Source organism: Grammomys surdaster, unplaced genomic scaffold (assembly GCF_004785775.1).
Source record: "Grammomys surdaster isolate TR1022 unplaced genomic scaffold, NIH_TR_1.0 125745, whole genome shotgun sequence".
Lineage (NCBI taxonomy): Eukaryota > Metazoa > Chordata > Mammalia > Rodentia > Muridae > Grammomys > Grammomys surdaster.
Window position 1 is genome coordinate 2,499,070 of NW_021620577.1, and position 21,620 is coordinate 2,520,689.

The 21,620-nt window shown below is 54.7% G+C and overlaps 1 protein-coding gene across 1 annotated transcript; it reads right to left on the reverse strand.

Annotated features, from left to right (window-relative positions):
• Positions 1-51: 51 nt before the first annotated feature.
• Positions 52-21,137, reverse strand: Glis2 (GLIS family zinc finger 2). Its single transcript, XM_028788369.1, has 7 exons — positions 21,051-21,137; positions 6,960-7,177; positions 5,311-5,483; positions 4,467-4,643; positions 4,243-4,376; positions 4,042-4,160; positions 52-2,649 (listed from the first exon to the last, which is right to left on the reverse strand). Exons 2-7 carry the CDS (start codon positions 7,129-7,131, stop codon positions 1,859-1,861), a joined length of 1,566 nt encoding a protein of 521 aa, XP_028644202.1. The 5' UTR covers positions 7,132-7,177; positions 21,051-21,137; the 3' UTR covers positions 52-1,858.
• Between the last annotated feature and the right edge of the window lie 483 nt (positions 21,138-21,620).

Consider the following 21,620-nt stretch of genomic DNA (forward strand, 5'->3'; position numbering starts at 1 on the left):
ACCAGACATGAACAGGTGTCCCAGCTCCTGGCACATGTACTATGCAGAAACCATCTTTGCAACTCACTTTATTGTTTCTGTATAAACTTCCTCTCACATGGAGGAATATATTGTTATAGTCATTAGCTTATCTCTCTTTTTTTTAAAACTCTATGCTAACAGCAATGGAGCCAAAAGGAGGAAAACCATAAGCTACAATAGAAAGGCACTTAGAACCTGTTAAAATACTGAATCCTGGAATGTGCAATGAACTGACAATAAGTATACCAGCCCTTCCAAGCCTGGTCTATCACTGAGTCACATGCCAAGCTAATGTCCAGTGCTCTGTTCCTCTGCTCTTGGGCTTGAGTCTCAAACCCAATCCCCCAGCCAGGGACTTAAGGCCTAAGGCCCTAACAGAGCCAGGAGGTTGCTTGGATCCTAGGAAGACCCAAAGGTAGGAGACCAGCTCCTTAACTTGCTCACAGCCCCTTCAAGGGGTAGAGCCAGCACAGCCGAGCCCCATCAGGGCTGGGGTCCTAAGACCAGCAGTCAGGTAGGTGAGGGCAGGGTGACCCTTCTGAAACAGAAGGGCAGTCTGAGGAAAAAGACTAGGCAGAGCTGCTCAGAGGAACCACAGAGCTAAGGACCCCACTACCACCCCAGCAGCTCTTTTGTTCTACAGATGGGGACATGAAGGGCTTAGCCACTGCAGCATAGTACAGGGGACAGCAAGAGGCCCAAGGTGGGACAGCTAGCCTTTTGGAACTGTGGAGCACATAGTCCTCCAATGTCCTTGCCTTGTTCTAGCCCCAAGTAAGTGCTAAACCTTATTCTGAATAGCACAGGCCCTGGGATCACTGGCTTGGGCAGAGCTCATGCACAAGAGAGGCACCACCGAGAAAAGGGTTCAACTGGAAAGTCAGGAAAGAACCCTGTCACATGTCCAAGCCTTTCTCTAGCCAGCTTTTCCCAAGCAAAGAGTTGGTTCTAATGCCTATCCTCCCTTACACCCAGGGGCTTCAGTCAGTGCTTTCTAAAAAGCTCCTTTCCAACGAGTCTTCCTTCCCTGCATTCCATGACTTTGGAGCCCCCAAACCTATAGCTGCTTCCCAAGGCTATATAGCCCACCTGGTGTAGACTAATGCCTTACAAGCTTCTGCAGACCAAGCCAAGCCGGTCCAGGTCAGTACCGTGATCCTTTGAACCTGCTTGCACATTCCCAAGGAGAAGGCTGAGTGGTCAGCTGCCCCTCCTCTTTGGAAAGTCCTGCCAACCCTTTGGCAGGGCTAATTCTGGCAGGAAAGAGGAGCTGGCAGAGCAGGCTTCTCTGCTAAGCACGCAGGGAAGCACCTTGTCATAGCAGCAGGCGGGGAGAGGCAGCCTGTGTCTGTCTTGCTCTCCCTCTAGAGGGTGGACCAGAGGGAAAGGGGTCTAAGAGGAATTCCCAGTCACGGGCCTATCTATGATCACTGGGGGCTCTCTAGCTGACAAGTAGGTAAGGCAGGGAGGAATGGAAACCTGCCCAACCAGGCTGGTCATGGAGAGGAATGCACCAGAACAAGAGGCAGGACTGAGGGTCCTGGGAGGACAGGCAGAGGAAGGCCTCACACAGACTATGGACTAGGGAAGTGGAGGTGAGTGGGGCCTTAGCACCCAAGAGAATGGCTCTTCTTGGACAACAGGTCCAAGCCAGGTCCTCACTCTGGAGCCAGGAGGCCAGCAAAGACCTTCTAGCACCATCCTTGCCACCTTGCCACCCAGCTTGTCTGGGGCTGCAGCTCGACCCTGGGGCAGAAGGATATTATTGCTATTTCGCAGAAGAGTTTCTGTTCGTCGGGGGATGAGCTGTCACAGCTGGTAGATGGGTTGCCCAGTTTCAGTTTACCACAGCTGGTTTGAGCAGCACAGACCCTGGTGGAATGACCACCCAGCCAGGAGTTAACGCCTCTGGACTGCTGGCTGCTGAGTTGCCTGTGGACAGGTCCAGTACAGTGCCTGGTAGCAAAGGGAGTCCATCAGGGCTTGGCCGGGAGCGGCTGCGCTCCGTCCTTTCCAGAGGGGTCTTATGGTCTTCCAGGCCCAGGACCCTGGCAGGCACTGACCCACGACCCTTCTCCCCTTCAGCCTTGCTACCAGCAGAGCTACCCAGGAGAGAGACCACAGGCAGGCCTAGTCCACCAGCCCCAAAGGGTGAGGGCAACAGTGGGTTCTTGGCCAGATTGAGGGGTAGGACAGAGCCTGGCAGCCCAGGGCCCATACCCCCACCCCCACCCCCACCATTGCCACAGGCCAGAGCACTGAGGTCAAGGGGACCAGGGGCCAGAGGTAAGGGTAGGCCAGGTAGACTGGGGCCTCCAAAAAGGGCAGCAGGGTTCGGGATGATGATCTGAGCCCCACTGACATAGGAGCCACTGTCAGGGGTGGGCAGTGGTGGCTTAGGGGGTGGGCGCAGCTGCAGGAGCTCCTGCTGCTCATGGGACACAAAGTGACCATGGGCTTTGATGTGTTTGCGCAGTGAACTGGGGTCCGTGTAGCGCTTGTGACAGCCGGGCATCTTGCAGTAGTAGGGCTTGTCTACGTAGTGGGTACGGGTGTGCTTGAAGCGGTCACTCGAGTTGGAGTAACGCTTGTTGCAGCCCTCATAGGGGCAGACGTAGGGCTTCTCACCTGTAAGGGTGGACTGCATTGAGTGCTGGCAACAGTGAGATCTTTCCACCTATTCCCTTGCCTCTCCCAGGCCCAGAGCTCCTGAAGCATTCTGACTCTGATTTGGGAGACACAGTCAGAGCCTGGCATGAAGCTGACCCAGCTAAAGGCAGCAGGCAGAAACCAACCAGAGGAAGCTGCAGCTGTGCTTGGGCCTCCTCTCTGCGCACCCTTCAGGTCCTTTGCTGTAGAGCCTGGGAACACTGTTAGGCAGAACCTGACCTTGAAGTGTGTGTCCATGTAGGCCTGGCTCTGGTAGGTTCCAGTAACTGCTTTGTTCTTTCATGTTGGCTTACTCAGAATGGCTCACAGTTTTCTTTTTGAAGACATGGTTTCTCTGTGTAGCCCTGGCTATCCTAGAACCAGATCTGTAGATCAGACTAACCTCGAACTCAGAGATCTGCCTGCCTCCTGAGTGCTGGGATTAAAGTGTACACCACCATGCATGGCTTAGCTCACAGAGTCACTGTGCTGGCCAGGACAGGAGCCTCCTGTAGCTGCTCAGCCTTGAAATGGAGCTGGGTCCAAAGGGAGACAGAGTGAGCTACGTGTAGGAGATATGGGTAAGACGTGTTTGAGAAGAGGCATTCAGTCCTGACATTTGTTGTGGTCGTTGTTTCTTTTTCTGATTTTGAGATGGAGTGTCAGTCCTCAGCTCAAGTGACCCTCCTGCTTCAAGTTCCCAGTTATTTGGGAGTACAGACATTCATTACCATGCCTAGTTTTGCTGGCATTTTTAAAATATGTGTATGTGTCGTGCACACACACATACATATGCATATTTATATATTGGGTTTCATAGAATACATAGTTATAATTAATTTCACCTATTTCATACTGCTTTTTTATTATTATTATTGTTTTGTTTTAGACACAGTCTCACTATATAATTCTGGCTGGCCTGGAATTTGCTATATAGACCAGGTAGGCCTTGAACTCACAGAGATCCTCCTGCCTCTGACTCCCAAATTCTGAGATTAAGGTGTGTGCTACCATGCCCAGCTTTCCTCCTTTTAATGTAGTAGTTAAGGAACTTAAGATGATGTGTGTGGTTCTGTGGGGCTCAGGGTACAAGGAGGAGGAGCAGACCCAGTCCGCCTGTCCTAAGGTGTTGTCAGATGATCATGTCCTTGTAAACTGTGGCCCCCAGCAAGTGACATCAAAGTAATCCCAACACTTGGGGATGACGGCAGGGAGATTGCTAGTCCATGGTCATCATTGGCTACAGAGTTAGAAGCCAGCCTGGGCTACATGAGACCCTGTCTCAAACAAGGGGAGCAGGTTGTGAACAATGAGATTTGTTCCCCTTTCCCATCCTGCAGTCCCCCACCCCTCCCCCCAAGAGCAGCTCACCTGTGTGGGAGCGGTTGTGGATCTTGAGGTTTTCCAGGCGGGAGAAGCTCTTGTTACAGGTGGGGCAGCGGTGTGGCTTCTCATTGGTGTGAGTCCGGATGTGGATGAGCATCTTGTACCTGCTCCAGAAATGACCCAGGGGCACACTCAGCTCAGTAGGTACCTAGCCCCACCCTCCCTGCCCTCACCCTGCTCCCTTACCTGGCATTGAAGCCACGGCCATGGCGGGCACAGCCCTCCCAATGACAGCAGTATCGAGCATCCTGTTCCGGCTTGACGTGATGGTCATTGACATGGTCGACAAGGTCTTGGAGGAGCTCAAAGAGCTGGTTACACTGTGTGTGGGGGTGGGTGGGGGAGACAGGGGTCTGAGCCCAAGTAGGGTGCTAGCCCAGCCCCCACCACTTTTCCCAGCCCCCACTCACCTTGGCCCATCGACACACCAGCTGCTTGGCCAGGGGCAGCTCTGGTGAGAGGCACTTGTCCTTGTGGGGAGGAAGGAAGGAGGAAGCAGGTAGGTGCAGAGCCCCACCAGAACCCAGGGGCAAGAAGAACTGGAAGGAGCTGGGGACACCATCCAAATAGCGAAGTGGCTGGAAGTCCTAAGGGGTAAAGAAGGATAGGAGTGGCTAGTGTACCCCACTGACAGACCCAGACCCCCGCCCCATTTTTGCCCTGCTGTAGACAGTGCTGTAGACAGTACGGCCTTAAATTGTTATCGTTAGTGTTAAATTATATCAATACGTCACACACCTTTAAATCCTAGCACTTAAAAGGCTGAAGGCTAGGCTAGTCTACAGAATGAGTTCCAGGGCTATGCAGAGAGACCTTGCCTCCAAAAATAAAAAGTATCACCCCAAAAGACAAACAGAAGTACAGATTCATGGTGTCCACATATGAGCTTGTTTGGAAAGTTTGTCCTAGGCAAGGTGAGGTCCTTCTGTAGTAAGGTGACCCTCTCATGTCTTTCTGACAAAGAGGAGCAAGGCCTAGACACAGACATACACATACAGGAGAAAGGGCCAGCTGACGATGCAGGCAGAGACAAGGGATGCAGTTACCAAGCCTGGAAATGAACTCTAAGGATTAGGGCTTCCAGAATCTACAACAGCAAGGATCCAATTTCCTCTGGAGTCTTCTAGGGAGTGTGACTCTCACCATCTCCACTTCATAGTTTGTAGAATTGAGAGAATTCCTTTCTCTTGTTTTAAACCACCTAATTTGGTGGTGCTTGTCGAGGAACCCTCTCTAGAACATTCCCCTTCTTACCACAGCAGTAGGCAGTGGAGGCAGGTCCCCATTGCCCTGGCGCTCAGGGGATAGGGAGCTGCTGCCATTGGGGGAGTCCAGTCCAGATGGTGGTGACAGGCTGAGGTCCACCAAGGGGGCTGCAGGAAAGCGTCCATCAACTTTCTCAGGGAATTTGGGGTTCAGCAGGAAACCTGAAGAAGATCATGTTTCAGCGAAGCTAGCCAGCATCTTGGTGGACCAGGTCCCACCACCTCTGACATCCAAGAAACAGCCAGCACAGTCAGAGACGACACCATCATCTTGTCTGACCTTTACCAAGAGAGCTGGCTGCCACAAACAGGAAACTGATTTAGACCGTGGTGGTTTATACCACAATCAATCACAGCACTCAAGAGGCTGAAGCAGAAGGAGTTCATTGCCAGCCTACACTACTCAAGATCACCTCAACAACAAAAAAGAAAATTATAAATACCCATCTTACAGATTAGACTTTCCTGGCACATGGGATAAACAGAAGAACTGGAACTGAAACACAAGACTACTCCCCATAATATTCTGCTTCCATGTTCCCTTCTATAAAATGGGAAAACTGGGATGAACTTGTAGCTGCTTGTATTCAAATGCTAATTTGGGTCCCACAAAACTGTTTGCATGAGAGGGTCGTCGCATAGCTTCTAGGAACCTGCCCCAGTTAATTATGACTGTTAAATAAAGATGCCAGCAGCCAATAGCTGCAGAAGAGAAAGGTGGGATTGAGGTTTCCCAGACTTGGGACCATGAGGAGGAGAGAGGAGAGGTAGGTAGCAGCATGCCTTAGGTGATGTTCAGGAGAGGGGAGGGGAGGGGGACCATGGAAGAAGAATGTGCAGGAGGGAGAAACCAGAGCCATCATGTAAAAGGGCCAAGAGAATGCAGCCAAGACAGAACTTAGAAACTAGTAAGTAGTGACTCGGAGTTCTGGGTGGGAGGTGGATTCTAACAGCAGGGAGGTTAGGCCCAGCTACTGTGCTGCTTGAGGCATACTAAAATACAAGGCTTTGTGTGCCTTTCATCCGGGAACATAAACCACTGAGGTGGGCAGTGACCCTGCACCTAGATTTATTAAAATATTCAATACTACGTAAGCTGACTCTTCTACCTCAAGCACATGGTAAAACTGGCTCTCAGGCCAGACGGTGGTGGCGCACGCCTTTAATCCCAGCACTTGGGAGGCAGAGGCAGGCGGATTTCTGAGTTCCAGGACAGCCTGAACTAAAAAGAGAAACCATGTCTCGAAAAGCAAACAAACAAACAAACAAACAAACAAAAAAAAACCCAAACACCTGGCTCTCAGGTTCCTTTGAAGGTTAAAGGTTAAACAGATGAGGTGAATACCACCCCAGGTGTGAGCACACAACATCTTTAAGACACATTGCCTTGACTGTCCTCAATCACAACCCAGCTGAACCACCCATACATATAACCTCAGAGTCCAGAGATCCAGTCTTGGAACTTTAGTTGTTGCTTTGCCCACCCACCTCCCACTTCTTTCCAGATCCTTCCACAGGCTTCGGTTGGAGCTAGTTCTATTGCCTGCTGTGTTAACTGGGCAGATCCCATCCACTTCAAGGATGGGTGGACACATGTGGAGCAGTCTCATCCGAGGCCCCAGTGGACTGGTGAAGTACCTGGCGGTGGGGAGCCTGGGGAGCCGGGTGTGGGGCTATCGTCCACCAGGCCCAGCTCCCTATGCAAAGCATGATGCCGGACCACACCCAGTGTCCTTTCCCTCTTCTCTCTCGCCGCTCGGAGCTTGGTGATGCTCAGCTTTAGGTCAAGCGGCTCGTCCAAGGAGTGCATGGTGGGCAGGAGGTCAGACAGTACCGACTGGTCCTGAGGCAGGAACCTGGGGAAGGACAGTTCCATTGTAACCGTAGGTTTCTCCTTCAGCCATACCCATTGAAACTTCCAGGAGCAGAGGAGTAGACAAGACAGCCTGAATGACCCAGCAGAGTCAGCGTACGTTCTGCTGCTACTTCCTATGAGCCTTATGGGACAAGGCCAAGTTTATGGTCTCTATTTAATCATGGGAGTGTTAGAGACTGCCCCCAGTCACAGAACTTACAGACTGGAAGCTACTTGACAGAATGCGAAAGTATGCTCAGGAGGCCTGCCAGTCTGAATCTGGAGATGTACGAGCAGCCAGGAGCAACAAGCATCCTCCAAGACACAGGTAGTACTCCTTGCAACCAATTAAGCACCCATTGTGCCAGAAGTGCCTGTTCAGGGCAGGGAACTATGTCACCTCCAAGGGAAGCAGCCCGAGGGCTGGTCCCAGGCAGGCTGTGCAGAGCTCGGCTTTAGAGGGTGAACGAGCGAGGACTGAACCTCCCAGGTAAGGCACAAGAGGCTGTGACAAACACCAGGGGCCACCAGGGGGCAGCTGTGGACTGTGGCCAGACCTGCTCTGCAGGAGCAAAGGACAGTAGGTAATATTTAAAAGAAAAAACTAGTGGTGGCATTCTTATAATTTCATACTGCGGCTCTCCTCCTCTTGTGCAACCAAGAGATCTTCGCAGCACAGGGTCAGCCCTTCCACATCAAACCCTCACCTTCCACCCACGAGAAACCTCCCACTTGTTTCTCTGGCCTTTGTTCATGTAGACCATCACACTGCGAAAATCTTTTTACTGAACTCCCACACTATGAGACTCTTCTACTGTACTTAACTCAAAGTGGGCACGACAGGAAGAACTACTACCTGGAAAATACCTGGAGCAGCTGAATATGTCCTCAGGGGCTTGTGAGACCTAGTGCCCTTACATGGGGTGGAGCATGGCAGAGAGGATAGCCATTGTTCCTCTCCATCTCTTCTCCAGGCCAAGGCTCGGGGGCAGCTTCACCTGCCTGGTCCTCACTTGCTTCCCATTTACCTCTCACAAGCTCCAAGCTGCAGTGGCAATCCCCAGGTACACATGACGGTCCCCTCCTAGGTCTGCAGTCCTGCTCATGAGGACGTATCTCCAGCTCTCACTACATGTGGCTACATGAAATCTGGGCACACAGGGCTGCATCGTCAGAGCACAGGAAGCCTTTTGAATCTGAGATTCAGGTCTGTAACTTGTCCCCATTGAAGTTGTCAGATGCACTTGTTACTGCTCAGGCCATACCAGAGGCGCTCATTGACACCCTGGTGACCAGAGCACCGCCCTCTTAGGAACCCTAGACCCAGGTGGATGGGTGGCCTTAGGCCTGCTCATCGATTCCTGTCTAGGCAAAGGCTGCCCTCTGCCTGACCTGTAGCCCATTAAATCTGTCTGTCTGTCTGTCTCAACCTGTTTATTTTTAGACATAGGCCCAGTCCAACCTCCCTGAAGCTCCTCTATGCTGGGAGCCTGGAAGGGGAGGAAGGAAGTAAATATTTATGCTGATTAAGAATTCAGGAGCCAGGAAGGGCTGGTGGCCTGGTCCCTTGTCTGGCCCAAAGCCACAGGCCTCTCTGCCCTCAACACCCACCATGGAGAAAAGACCACTGGCAGGGTGCCCGAGCTAGAAAGTCAAGCACTGGCTCTCAGTCACAGTGCCAACCAAGCAGAATCCTTTGGCACCTGCTCCTGTCTCATGTCCTCCCACCAGAGGGAGCCTAGGAGGAGCCACAGGTCTGTCATCTGGTTCTGAGGAGCTCCAGGGAACAACAGTGTTCACCTAGGGCTGGGGACAGCCCCAGGCAGGAGCCCATCTCCCTGCGTGAGGAGCCCATCACCCATAGCAGAAAGGGGGACGCCACTGACTGCTCCACCCCCACCAGCAGCAGATCCAGTCTCCAAGGACACCCCTTTACTTCCTGTCCCTGGGTTCTGCCCAGGGAGGTAGAGTTTCATTCCTGGAAGCCAGAATCCAGCCCAGGCACTGCACCCCTCCTGGGAAAGGAGGAAGGAGACACCCCAGAGTCCTGCTAGTTTTCCTACCCTCGGCCCCCAGGGAGCAGATGGCCTATGACCCCACTCATTCTCTGACCTTGGCCTGACCTTGGCCAACCTCAAAGTCTTCCCCCACTCCTATTCCCAGCCAGCAGCAGCCTGTCAGGCTCCAGCTTTGCTCTTTGTTCTAGAGCTAGGTAAAAGGGGCAGGAGAGAGGCAGGTCCCCCATTCTTCTAACAGACAGTGGTGGCCCCTGACCCTGGGAAAAGTGAAGCCACCACCTCCTTAGCCAAAACCCAGCAGCTTGCCCTTAGGGTTCAGGAGATCTGGAATCAGAGAGTCTCGGGAACTTGGTGGTCCATACAGGCAGGATACCACCTCTCCCAGTCAGGTGTTCACGGGTGCAATACCAAGGGGTAGGGAGTGCATCAGCCCGACAACCTTGCTGGAGAAACCACCAGTGCCTGTTTTCCTACTGATCAGATGGCATATCCTGCACCCTGGGCTGTGGGGCAGCCATTGGGAACCAAATGCCACGCCTTGGATCACTCACTCCTGGTAGGCTGGGTGCGTCCAGTGACACGCCCACCCACCTGCAAGGGCCAGTGAAGGGAGCCTGCAACGGGTGCTGGGCCAGCCCTCGAGGCTCGTCCAGCAGCAAAAGGAACTAATTAGTGCGGAGGAGCGGAGGAAGCAGCAGTGTGGGAGGAAGCCTGAGAGGGGGCGGCACAGAGACCACCGGGGCGGCAGGGGTGGGGACAGCCCTCCCACAACCCAGGGCGGGGGTCACCCTGAGGGTGGGCTGGGCGCCTCCAGCCAGCCATGCCAAGACAATGACTGCTATTGTGCACCCGCTGCAGACGGTCCCCAGCTGCAGCTCCTGCAGGACACCAGGCCCCCTACAGACCTATATGGACCACCATCCCTCCCTCTTGGGAAAACTATGCTTCAAAGACACCAAGTTAAGAGAAGGGGACCAAATTCCTGCTGGGGTGAAGTCCTTTCTTCCCTGCCAGAGGGAGGGTATTTGGTTGCCCTTGAGACTGAAGGGGGTACGGAGGGAGGGCTACCCTTAACAAGAACCTCAGCAAAGGTGGACTGACCACCTACCCCACAGCCTTGTATTACTAATATGATGAACACCCCCATTTCACTAGAGGTAGTCTTGAAGCTGCACATTTAGTTAGCTATAGCAAAACCAGCCTAGAACTTGGGGAGAGGGGCTCAAGATGTACCTCTCCATGTAGCCCGTCATGCCCATAATACCAGCACTTGGGAGATGGAGGCAATTAGATCAGTAATTGAAGGCTAGCTTCATAGTGAGTTACACACACACACACACACACACACACACACACACACACGTTAAAACCAAATCCCCTGGTCTCCTCTCACCTGTCAGTAGCCAGGCCCTGATCTGTGAGTGACTCCAACGGAACCCTCACTTTAGCACTCTGGCCTTACACATTGGGAAACTGAAGGCTAGGGGGAAGTGTCTGTGCCAGGTTGCAATCATGGTAGCAAGACCCAGACCAAAGCCATGGCACCTATGTCAGTGACTGCACCAGCCAGGGGCTGACATGACAGTCCATCATGCCAGCATCTGTCACATGTCATAGCAGGTGACACTTCATCCCACTTTAATTTTTTTTGTATTTATTTATTTCATTATATGAGTACACTGTTGCTGTCTTCAGACATACCAGAACCAGAAGAGGGCATCAGATCCCGTTACAGATGGTTGTGAGCCACATGTGGTTGCTGGGAATTGAACCCAGGACCTCTGGAAGAGCAGTCAGTGCTTTTAACCACACTGGGCCATCTCTCCAGCCCCTTCATCCCACTTTAAAGATGCAGAAACTGAGGCTCAGGAGTGACCTGTCCTAGGTCACGAGGCTTGTCTGTAACAGACAAGGGATTTATCAGCCCCTCCCGTGTCCCTGGGCTTGCTTGGGTTGGTTACTCCCTCCCGCCCGGAGGGTTTACTGAGGGAGAGCTAGATACTGAACCCGGGAAAGGCAGTGGGCAGGCAGTGGGTAGGCACCGAAGGGGACAAGAGGATTGGAGGCCCACCAGAAGACTGGGAGAGCTGAGGGCAGCAACACTGCCAAAGCAGACGGCCCATAACCCCACATTCCTGGGAACCGGCTGTGCTCCCTACTCTGGCCAAGAGCCCCACCCTCCTTGGCCGCCCAGTGAGGGAGACTGGAGGGCAAGGACAGACCTCTCGGGGCCCCTTACCAAGCAGGCGGCAGGCGGGGTTCTAACAGGGTCAGACCACATCTCTGCTGTGTCCCCCGACACCCTTCTCCTCTTCCCTAAGTTGGGATGTAATGCTCAACATATAGACAAAGTAAAGCACTTGGTAAAATCCATCCTGTCACTCCTGCTATGGTCCCTAGCCTATAAGAACAATCCTGAGGTCTGGCCCTCCCTACATACCCACAGACATTAAAATCTCATTCCAGACCAGAACTTTAGCTGCTCAGTAGTGCTTGGAGAGCCTCTACTGTCCTGTGGAATGACCACAGAGTTGGGAGACACCCTCTGGGGGGAGTCCCCCCTATGGAGCCTGACAGCACAAAGAGGCCCTGGAAGGAGGGTGTAGAGGCCAGAAGCCTCCCAGGCCTAGGGAAGAACTTGGAGTCTGCTTTCCCTGGAAACCCATGATATGTGTAGCTCCCTCCCAGGCTCAAGAGGGGCACCTAGCCTGAACACACCACCCCAGCAAAAACTCACATGTCCACAAACCACCAGTACACCTGTGAACTCTTCTCTGCTAAAAAGCACTGGGGACTGAGCACCACCTGAGGACACAGCCTGCAGAGATCCTGGCTATTGCAGGTTCACAGAGCACAGCCACATCAAACTAGCTGGCTGTCCCCTCCTCTGGCTATGTGGCCTCAGACAGGTCCCATCCTTCTCTAAGCCCCCACAGGACAGTTTCCTCATTGGTAACCCAAGCACCACAATGTGATCCTAGATATTCAGGACATCCTATAGGACAAATCTTGGCCTAATAGCTGCCATGTGGGAGATGCCAGTAACTGGGAGCCCTGAGGGTCCTCACTTCTGCCCTAGGCTGGGGTGGCCTACACAGAGAGTCTACCAAGGTCTTCCAGAGCTGAAATGTAAAGGCCAGGAAGTTTACTCCTCCTGCACCCTCACCAGCCCCACCATAGGACCGTCCTTGTCCCAGACCAGGAGGATGGGTTACCAAGGGCCCTGACAGCCTTGCACCCACAAGCACTCATGCAGACATGTGGCCCTCCAGCTGCAAGGTCTGTCTGGCCCAGAGGCCTCCAAATGTTCTGGTGACTCTGGGCCCCCTTCTCTGGCCCCCACCTCCTGCTGCCTGCCTGCCTGCAGCCACCTTTGCACAACTATGTCTGGTATTTTCCTGTCTGCCCAGCTTTTGGGGGGGTGAGGGGGTGGGGCCATGAGCAAGCCTGCACCTGGGCCTGAGCCAGAGGCAAGCAGACCAAGCAGCCCCCACACAGCCTGCTGGGCTGGAAGGACATAGGGCCGGGCAAGGCCACTTGCAATCCCTGGGAGGGGTGGGCTGTTAGGGGCACACAGCCCGCAAGGCCGAGTGTAGGCAGAACTGCCGTTCTGGAGAAGTAGCTCTTCTGGTAGTGTGCTTGCCTAGCAAACACAAGGCTCCAGGTTCTGTCCCTAGCACTGCATAAACCAGGGATGGTGGCAAAGGCCTGTAATCCCAACACTCAACACTCAGGAAGTGAAGGCAGGAGGATCAGAAGTTCAGGGTCAGAATGGGCTACATAGTGAGATTCTGTGACAAGAAACAAAAAACCCAGCCAGGAGGTGGTGGCGCACACCTTTAATCCCAGCACTTGAGAGGCAGAGGCAGGCTGATATCTGTGAATTCCAGGCCAGCCTGGTCTACAGTTCCAGGACAGCCAGGGCTACACAAACATCTAAAGACAAACAACCCACCAAGCTGCTATCCTGCTGCTGGGGGGTGGGGGGTGGGTGGGAGGGGTGCTGTGCTCTGAGGCCAGCACAGGCACTGGCCAGTGTTTCAATGTTGGTGGGCAAGCTGACTTTCGAGTGTGTTTCACCCTTGTGCACAGCAGAGGCCAGCCCTTTGCTTTGATGGCTGGTGCTGCTACTTAGGAAAACAGAAAAATGTGGGCAACCAATCCACAAAAGCAAGGAAACAGCACTTCCCAAGCCAAACCCTGCACAGCATGAACACATCAGGCCCCACACCTGTGACCCCCTCCAAGCTCCGGGGCAGACAGACACCAGGCACTGTGAATAACTGCACCTGCCAACTCAACAGCAGGGGGTGAGGCAGGCTCTGGACTTTGGCCCTTCCCTCCCACTTCACTTATGCATTCCAGCACCAGGCTGTCCACTGGGGTCCAGGATAAATCAGATGGAACAGGGCCTGAAGGTCGCTCAGTTACACAGGCCTGGAAGCAGTGTCAGAGGCACACAGCTCTGCTAATGGTTGGCAGGGGCAGATCTGATAAGGCCATGGGGACACAAAGCAAACCTGGGAGCTGGAGCTAGCGTCACCGTCACCTGCCTATACGTCCAGGTACTTGAGAGGCTGAGACAGGGGGATTATAAGTTCTGGACTACAGAGTGAGTCCCTAAGTCCAGTGTGGACAACATAGTAAGATCCTGTCTCAAAATGAACAGTAAGAAGATATCTGGGCTTTCTCACTCTACGTTTGCTCTAAAAGGTGAAAGTGGCTCAGGGGACGATGGTTTTGATGCCAGTACTTTAAAAAAAAAAAAAGAAAAAAAGAAAAAGAAAAGAAAGTCTAGACACAAAGGGACCAAGCCCTTCCTGGCCAAGGACAAGCCAACAGGTCTCCTATGTACCATCTTAGCCTGCCACCTGGGAATGAGGTGCTAGTCTCCCTACCTCTAAGTTACGGTCCACTGTCAAGGTCACAGTTTGCAAACAATAGTGAAGCTGGGTGGGATTCAACTCTTCTCTCCACAGCAGTCTTCCTGAGCCCAAGGTTGCAGCACAGGACCAAAGGTCTGGCCCCCAAACAGCCTAACAGTAAGTCCTTATCACTCAGTATAGAACAAGGCAGCAAAGGAAGAGGCTTCTCAGAGGGACTGGACCTATAGCTGAGGAGCACTGGGGAGCCAGAGAGTGTTCTACACAGAAGAGGGTCACTTGCTCCTTCAGCTCAGAAGCCTTCTCTCCTTAGCGTCTCCTTTTGTAGGATCCTGGCCTCCCTAAAAGCCTGGGGCTTATCTATCAGGTAGACAGCTACCCATATTCTCCTACAGTTATCATTTCCCCGAAGCCCCTCCTGTCTGACATGTCTTCTGTGATGTCCCGTCTCGGCCTCAAGAGCCACCTTGACGCCGTGATGAAGGCCGGGAGACTCACCAAGCCCAATAGCAGTGCTACAAGGTCAGCCATACCAGCCCTGGGTCTAAATCCTGGTTAATGCATCACTAACACCACAGCGTCACCAACTCTCAAGCACACTAAGTGTGCCTAGCCCTTGCTGTGTCCTGTGTACTGCCGCCTGACCTTCAGCCTCAAACCTTCTCCAGACGTAAGGACTCTCCTTCCAAGAAGAAAGGCCTGAGGTGGGCAGGGACGAGGGCTCCTGGGCAGCTAGCTCCAAGCCCACTGAGGAAGAAAAAGGATGACCAAAGCTAGAGAGATGGCTCAGTTGATAAAATGCTTGCCATGCAAGCTGAAGGGCCTGAGGTCAACCCTCAGAGCCAAACGGCCAGGCACAATGATCCATGCTTCTAACGCCAACACTGGGGCTCCAGCCAGGCCTACCTGGTGAGTCCAGGCTAATTAGAGACCTATCTTAAAAAACAAGGCGGACAGCTTCTGAGGAATGACACCAAAGATTACCTTCTGGCCTCTATGTACACGACACACACACATGTACACACATGTACCCACAAGCATGAAGACACACATAACACAGAGGGAGCGGGGATCACACTAGCAAGACCCTTCCCCGGCTCCTGCTGACCGAGAGAATAATCTTCTTCCCATACTGAACTGAGCAAAGGTGTGGAACCCCTGAGCTATGGGTTTGGAAAGCCAGATGTGTCTTGGCTTGATATGAGGCAGGACTTGGGCTTTAGTTTCCCTACTGCAAAAGGATGGAGCTGGCCCGACTGGGACAGGAGTGGGGACACCTACAACACAGACCTGTTTCCTCTCACGTCTCTGTTGTACCTGACCTTCACTTCTTCCAAACTCTTGGTCTCTGGTGGATGTTTGTTGAGTGAATAAGGGAATTCAACTGTGTCTATTATCCACGTGAGGTGGCAGGTGTCCTACAGCTGGAAAGTGACATACATCCAATGTCGATGTTGGAAGCAGGACCTAGGACACAGAAGTCTCTTCTTCCTGTCTGGGACACACACTTGGAACCTACACACTGGAACCAGGTACCAGACTTGAACAAGGGTTGGAGAGAGACACTATTCCCATTACTGGCTGGCGGGGATGACCAAAAAGACCCACTCCTCAGCCTCATCTCCTGGGACTCCCACCTACCTAGCCCATACCAGTGAGCACATCCCATAATCCCTGGCCTCTACCCCACCTCTTTCCTCAGTCATCCCTTTCTGCCTAGTGGGTACACTCTGGGCTACAAGGCAAAACCAGAAGCCTCAGCAAAGGGAAATACCCATCAAATGGGACCCTGCCAGACCTGACTTGACCCCAGATCTAAGGGCCCAGGGTCTATGGAACTGAGCAAGGTAAGGTATCCCTCTGATAGGGCCAGTGGCCACTCAGTGGAGGGGGAGACAGGGAGGAGCTTCAGAGCAGGGGAAAGGTCCAGTAGCCTTCTTAGGGGAGGGGCATTACAGCTGGGGGTTGAGGCATCTGTAACAGGGCAGTGTGAGCTCTGAAACATGTGGTTCAAGGGAGAACTAGCTCAGGCAGGCTGGGATGTGCCGGTCAGACCCAGAGGGCAGTGGAGCCAAAGGACAGAGGCTTCCATGGACACTGGCAGTAGAGTTGGGAACTAGGAGTAAAACTGGTCACACTCCAGGCTAAAGTGGCAGTTCATGGGTCAGGACCAGACAGTTCTCAATGCCAGCTCCTTTCTATCCTCCCCTCATTCAGAAACCACAGGACAAGTCACCAAACCTCTCGGAGCCTCGGTTTCCCTCACTAACTTCCAAAAACTCTTTACTGCTGGGATCTCAAGGGGATGGTGAACATGGTGAAGCCAGAGACCTTGTCTGACGGGAGGGGTTGATTTCCCTGGGGCTCCCAGCCCAGGCTGAGGGGGCGGCCCAGCAGCCTCCTGCGGAGGGGCTTTGCTGGGTTTCCACCCACTCCTGGCCAGGACAGAAAGGAAGGCACCCAAGGCTAGATGTGAGTCCCCTCCCCAAGCCCACTGCTAAGTTATCTGCGTTTCACTCTTGGAAAGCCCCAGACTCCTCCCCTGTGGTGGGTACTACCTGGACTCTCAGGCACCCAAGACAAAGGACTTGAGGAGTCCTTGTTACTCATCTGACAGACAGTCCTGGCACTGGAAGATTCTCATCCCATTTGCCCATCCCCCACCAAGGGCATCTGGAGCAGATGGGAAGGCCCTGCTCCTGAAGCAGACTCATTCCCACCCTCACGCCCCTCCCAGCCCAGCCACCAGCTAACTAGGACCTCCCCCTCCAATCAGGGGGATGGGGAATGAACAGCCACAGTCAAGGACTGTCTGCCCAGCCTGGAGACGCCTAGAGGAAGGTGTCCCAGCTGCAGTGCCAGAAGGGTCACCCAGATTCAATCTCTGGACTCCCAGGGGACCAACCAGCTGTAAATGAGGCTTCTAGAGGGCTTCTTAGGAGGGCCTCCAAGCCCCAGGGCAGGAATGGGGAGGATGGCCAGGTCTAACCCCTCATCTCCCATCTCCCATAGAGAGGCAGGGTGAGGCAGCAGTAAGGGAAAACTGAGCAAGGGGCTCAGGGCACAAGGCCCTAGCTATATCCAGACTAAGAAACCGGCTGACATGTCTCTCCCCATACGTCCACATGGCCACAGGCCTGTTTCCATTTTGAGCCTTGGTCTCCTTGCTTATCAAATTGGGATAAATGAGTCTGTCACAGGTTTGGCAATTCCAGGTGAGGATGCACACCTTTGTCAAGTTACCCAGGCAAGTGAAAGGCACGTATGCTGGTTGGGGTTTTCCCAGGGATCCTCAGGAGGTTATTAGCGCTACCCCTCAACACCACTCCATTGCTATCCCAACCTGACCCACGGGGGAACTTCTGCCATTTTTACTAGCCAAAGTGAGTAGGAGGGATGGTTCTGAGAGGGTGGAAGATGAGGGTGGGGGCAGGCAGACAGTCAGGTTCTACCCTGCAAACACTGCTTCCCACTAGCACAAGCAGGCTCCATCCTGTTCTGAGAACAGCAGTAGAGGTGCTTGTTAAAAATGCCCAGTTCCCAACCTGGCCACACTTGTGTTAGAATTCACCAGGGTGGGGCTCGATGCAGCCACCTTAAAAAAAAAAAAAAACCAACACTGGATCACCAGCTGTGTCCCACAAGCCTCCTTGGGCTGCAGTCCACACTCCAGCTGGCAACAAGCTGGAACAGGGATGGATGTCGGGTCATCACCTGGCTATGGTGTCCTGAGAGGTGAATTTCCATATGCACACTAGGATTCTAACTCAGTGTGAGGACACTCAACAGCTCCTGAGGGAAGAGACTTCTAGGCAGAGGCTGGAGAAGCCCAATGCTCTGTGTAGGCCCAGATACTCTTGTGTCAGCTAAGAGAAAGTACTTCACTGCTTAGCACACACCCATACCAGCCATAGGGTCCTCACCATCCTTGAAAAGAGAAAGAGCCCTCCCACTCAGTAAGGATATAAGGATAGCCTCCAAGGTGAACAGTGAAGGGATTCAGGGGTAGCCTTGAGAAAGGCTTAGCCCTTCACTCTGCCCTGACTGAGAGTCTCTCCTTTGGAATCCAAATTTCCCATTTGGGTAAAGGGCCCAAACACTGAATGGTAACTGAGCTTCCCTTGGGAAACGGGAACCTTCAGTGGATCTCAGAGAGGTACATGAGGCTCGGGGATCAAGCCAGGAGCAGAACACATGCATGTGCACATACACACTCACGCACCCCAAGTACCTCCCCAGGAGCAGAACACATGCATGTGCACACACACACTCACGCACCCCAAGTACCTCCCCAGGAGCAGAACTGCAGGCCCCGCCTCAACATCTGGACCCCCATCCACAGCTGTTACCCTTCTCCTCCCTCATTCTGGGATTGCCCCAAACCCTGCCCAGCACTGGCCCCGCCCTCTCCCATAAGTGGGAAATTCAGATTCCAGGAGAGTCCAGCTGGGGAGACGGAAATGTGCATGGGAAAATGTTGTGAGGAAAAACACATTCTTCCCTCCACACCGAAGCCAGCACAGACCCTGGAACAATTTAGGTGGCCAGTGTACCCTCCCACTATACAGGGCCACGGCTGAGCCAGCCTTGGAGGAGAGCCTGAGATGCAGAGGTCCAGCTTCCCTCCAGGCTCTGAGAAGTCCCTGGCAGACCTTTGTCTGCCTTGTGTCCAATCTGCCCTCAGCCCCTCACTCCCACTCCCACTAAGGGAAGAAGGCTAAAGAAGAAATGGCTACAACTACCCTTCTCTGCAGCTGAGTTTTTCAGAAACAAAAGCTTTGGGGAACGAGGTTTCCACGATTGTTTAAAATGAGGTTTTGGGATGTCTGTGGCATCCAGTTATTCATTCTGGCTCCACCCACGGATAATTGAGAGTTGGCTTTTGTTCGACATATCCTTTCCCCCTGCCCCCACTGACAGGCCAGCCTAGTGCTAGCACTCAGAAATCTCACCTTGCCTGACCCTAGGTTTTACAGATGAGGAAACTGAGGCCTGGACAGGGGAAGAGCCAAGCCAAGGAACACTCAAAAGCTGATGGTTGTGCAAGATTTGAACTCAAGACACAAAAAAGGGTTCCTTGGCCTAGAGTTTTTCCCCATTCGCCCTACACACAGATTGTGTCCTGGATCCAGCAAGTCCCTTAAAGGCCACTGACCCCCAAAGCAGTAGTGCCTGGAAGTGGGGTGACTCATTGTTTGGCTTCCCACCCACCCCCAATCTAGGAGGGAGGGCTGGCAGGTGTCCCTGCATAGAGAGCCAAGAGCCAGCAGAGTTGCCCCAGGGGGGCCTGGGCTAGGGTCACTCTGGGGCCGGAGAGACCCAGCTGGAGGGATTTAACACCAAAGGTCAGGGGTCACAGACAGGGAAGGGCAGGCAGGCATAGGGGGTCAGGGGGTCAGCACTAATGGTAGCTCCGGAAAGAAGGGGGAGGGGAAAAGGCTAAAGATACAGTGCTGCTTCCAAGGGTTCCCCACCCCACAAAACCAAAGCCTGGCACTGCCTCCTGCTTGACTGATGGCAGACAGGGACATATTAAGCTGGGAATAGGTTCTGAAACGGGCTAGACAGCAGCTAAGCAAAGGGTGTCTTAGGAGACCCCTCCCCCAGTGCAAGCCAGGGCCAGCTGAGAGGCCCAGCCTGAGCCCAGAGGGAAGAAAAAAGGAGAGAGAGAGGGCTCTGAGGTCACTAGAGAGGGATGTGTGGGCTGGGGCTGGGACAGCTGTGGTACTATGCCACCAGAGTGAGGCCTGGGGAGAGGTGGGCACACTGAGGGGCCAGTTTTGCATTCCCTGAGCCCAGGGGCTTCAGAAAGCTAGCAAAGCTAGCAGTTGTCTGTCTAGCCATGGTTCAGCCCCACCTTCCTTCCTGGGTGCCAGGACAGCAGGGAGGCAGCTGTGCAGGGTGCCTGCCACAGAGGACCAAGACGCAAGCCCTATCCCTGGCCAGACGAAGACCCATGGGAGCTCAGGTCTTGGTAGGGCCACTGGCTGGCCTGACTGCCCCCTTGGTGTCAAGCATTCCCTCTAGAGCCAAGATCTTGGGCTGTGATGGCTGGGGGCCCAGGGCTCCTCCCAGCATCCCTTCCAGCTTCCCAGGCCCCAGGGCTGGGCCGGGCAACTCCCTGCAACCAGTGCTTCCCTGCCACCCTCTGGCTGGGCGGGCCCTCCTGGAGAGGCAGACAGGCAGCATGCTGCCCTGCTGTGGCCTGAGTACCCCACTGGGTAGGGCAGTATGCCAAAGCGTCCAGGTGCCAGCCTGGATTCCAGGCCCGTCCCAGGGGGCCTGCCTGGGAGGTGCAAGCCTCATCCTGGTAGGAGGGGGATGCACCTGCCTCGTCCCCTCCTCTAGACCCACCCTTAGGATGCAATCACTCACCCTCTCCATCCTGCCAGGTCCCTTACCTGCTTCCATCCATCCTTCTTCAGGAGTGGACCAAACGCTAGACAGTACTCCAACTCCTAATGCTGAACCAAGGGACGCCCCCCTCCCTGCCTTCCCCAGGGCTTGCTAAGGGTAGCAAGAGAAGGACTTTCCCCAGAAAGCGAGGGCACCTTTCAAATAACCTAAGCTCAGCGGTGAGCAAAGGCGGCTGCCAGATGCCCCGTACAACTTCATACCCAGGCTTCGGGTGGACCCCTCTCACCTCTCAGAGCACCCCTACTGAGGACGCCCAACTTCCCCACTGAAGTTTGCGCCCGCCCCGGGCCCGGCCACAGTTCAGCTCGGCCCCCAAACAGAAGGAGGGAAGGAAGGAGAAAAGACGGTGAGATCGAAGGACCCAGCCAGGGAGCCGGCGAGAAAGGGAGCGCGCAAAACCAGCGAGCGCAGGGGCCTCAGCGAGGGCTCACAATGGCCCGGAGCGAGGCGCGGACGAGGGAGGGGGAGGCGACCCTCGGGTTCCGCGGCCCCGCACAGCAGGCAAGTCCCTGGCTCGGTCCGCGTCCTCCCGGCGCGACGCCCGGGGGCTTCCTACCTCGGCTGCCGGGCTGACTGGCTCCGGCTGCGGGTTCCGGCGGTCGTGGGGCAGCGGGGAGCAGGCGAGGGGGAGGGCCGGGGCGGGCGGGGGCCGGGGCGCGAGGCTCACGGGGCACGGGCTCCCCTAGCGCGGCCGCCCGGCGCCCGGCCGCTCCGCCACATCTGCAGCTCGGGGCAGGGAAGGTGGCCGCGGCGGCCGGGCCGTGCGGGGATGTCTTTGCAAGGGAGGGAGGAGAGAAGAGGAGGGAGGGGGCGGGAGGAGGGACTGGCGGCCGCGAAGGAGGGCGAGAAGGAGGGGCGCGGGGGGCGGCCTCCCTCCCTCCCTCGCGGCTCGCTCGCTCCCGCCCTCCCTGCAAACCCCTCTCACTACTGCGGCCCCAGGCCCGGGGCGCCAGCTGCCAGGCGGAGCGTGCGCGTCGGGGGGAGGGGGCTGGGCCGGGGGAGGGGAGGAAGGGCGGACAGCCGCAGGAGCGGGCACCGGGAGGGAGGGGGGAGCGAAGGAGGGAGCCCCGCCGTAGCGGAGGCGCGCGTCCTCCTCCGCTCCCCCCCCTCTCCGGCCGCGGTCCCG

Bases quoted from the DNA above. Each gene is read 5' to 3' on its own strand.
- Glis2 (XM_028788369.1), bottom strand. From the start codon at position 7,131: ATGCACTCCTTGGACGAGCCGCTTGACCTAAAGCTGAGCATCACCAAG. The intron at 4,644-5,310 runs GTAAGAAGGGGA...TTTACCCCTTAG, and splicing joins CTCCACTGCCTACTGCTGTG to GACTTCCAGCCACTTCGCTA. The intron at 2,650-4,041 runs GTGAGCTGCTCT...CCACCCTTACAG, and splicing joins CCACAACCGCTCCCACACAG to GTGAGAAGCCCTACGTCTGC.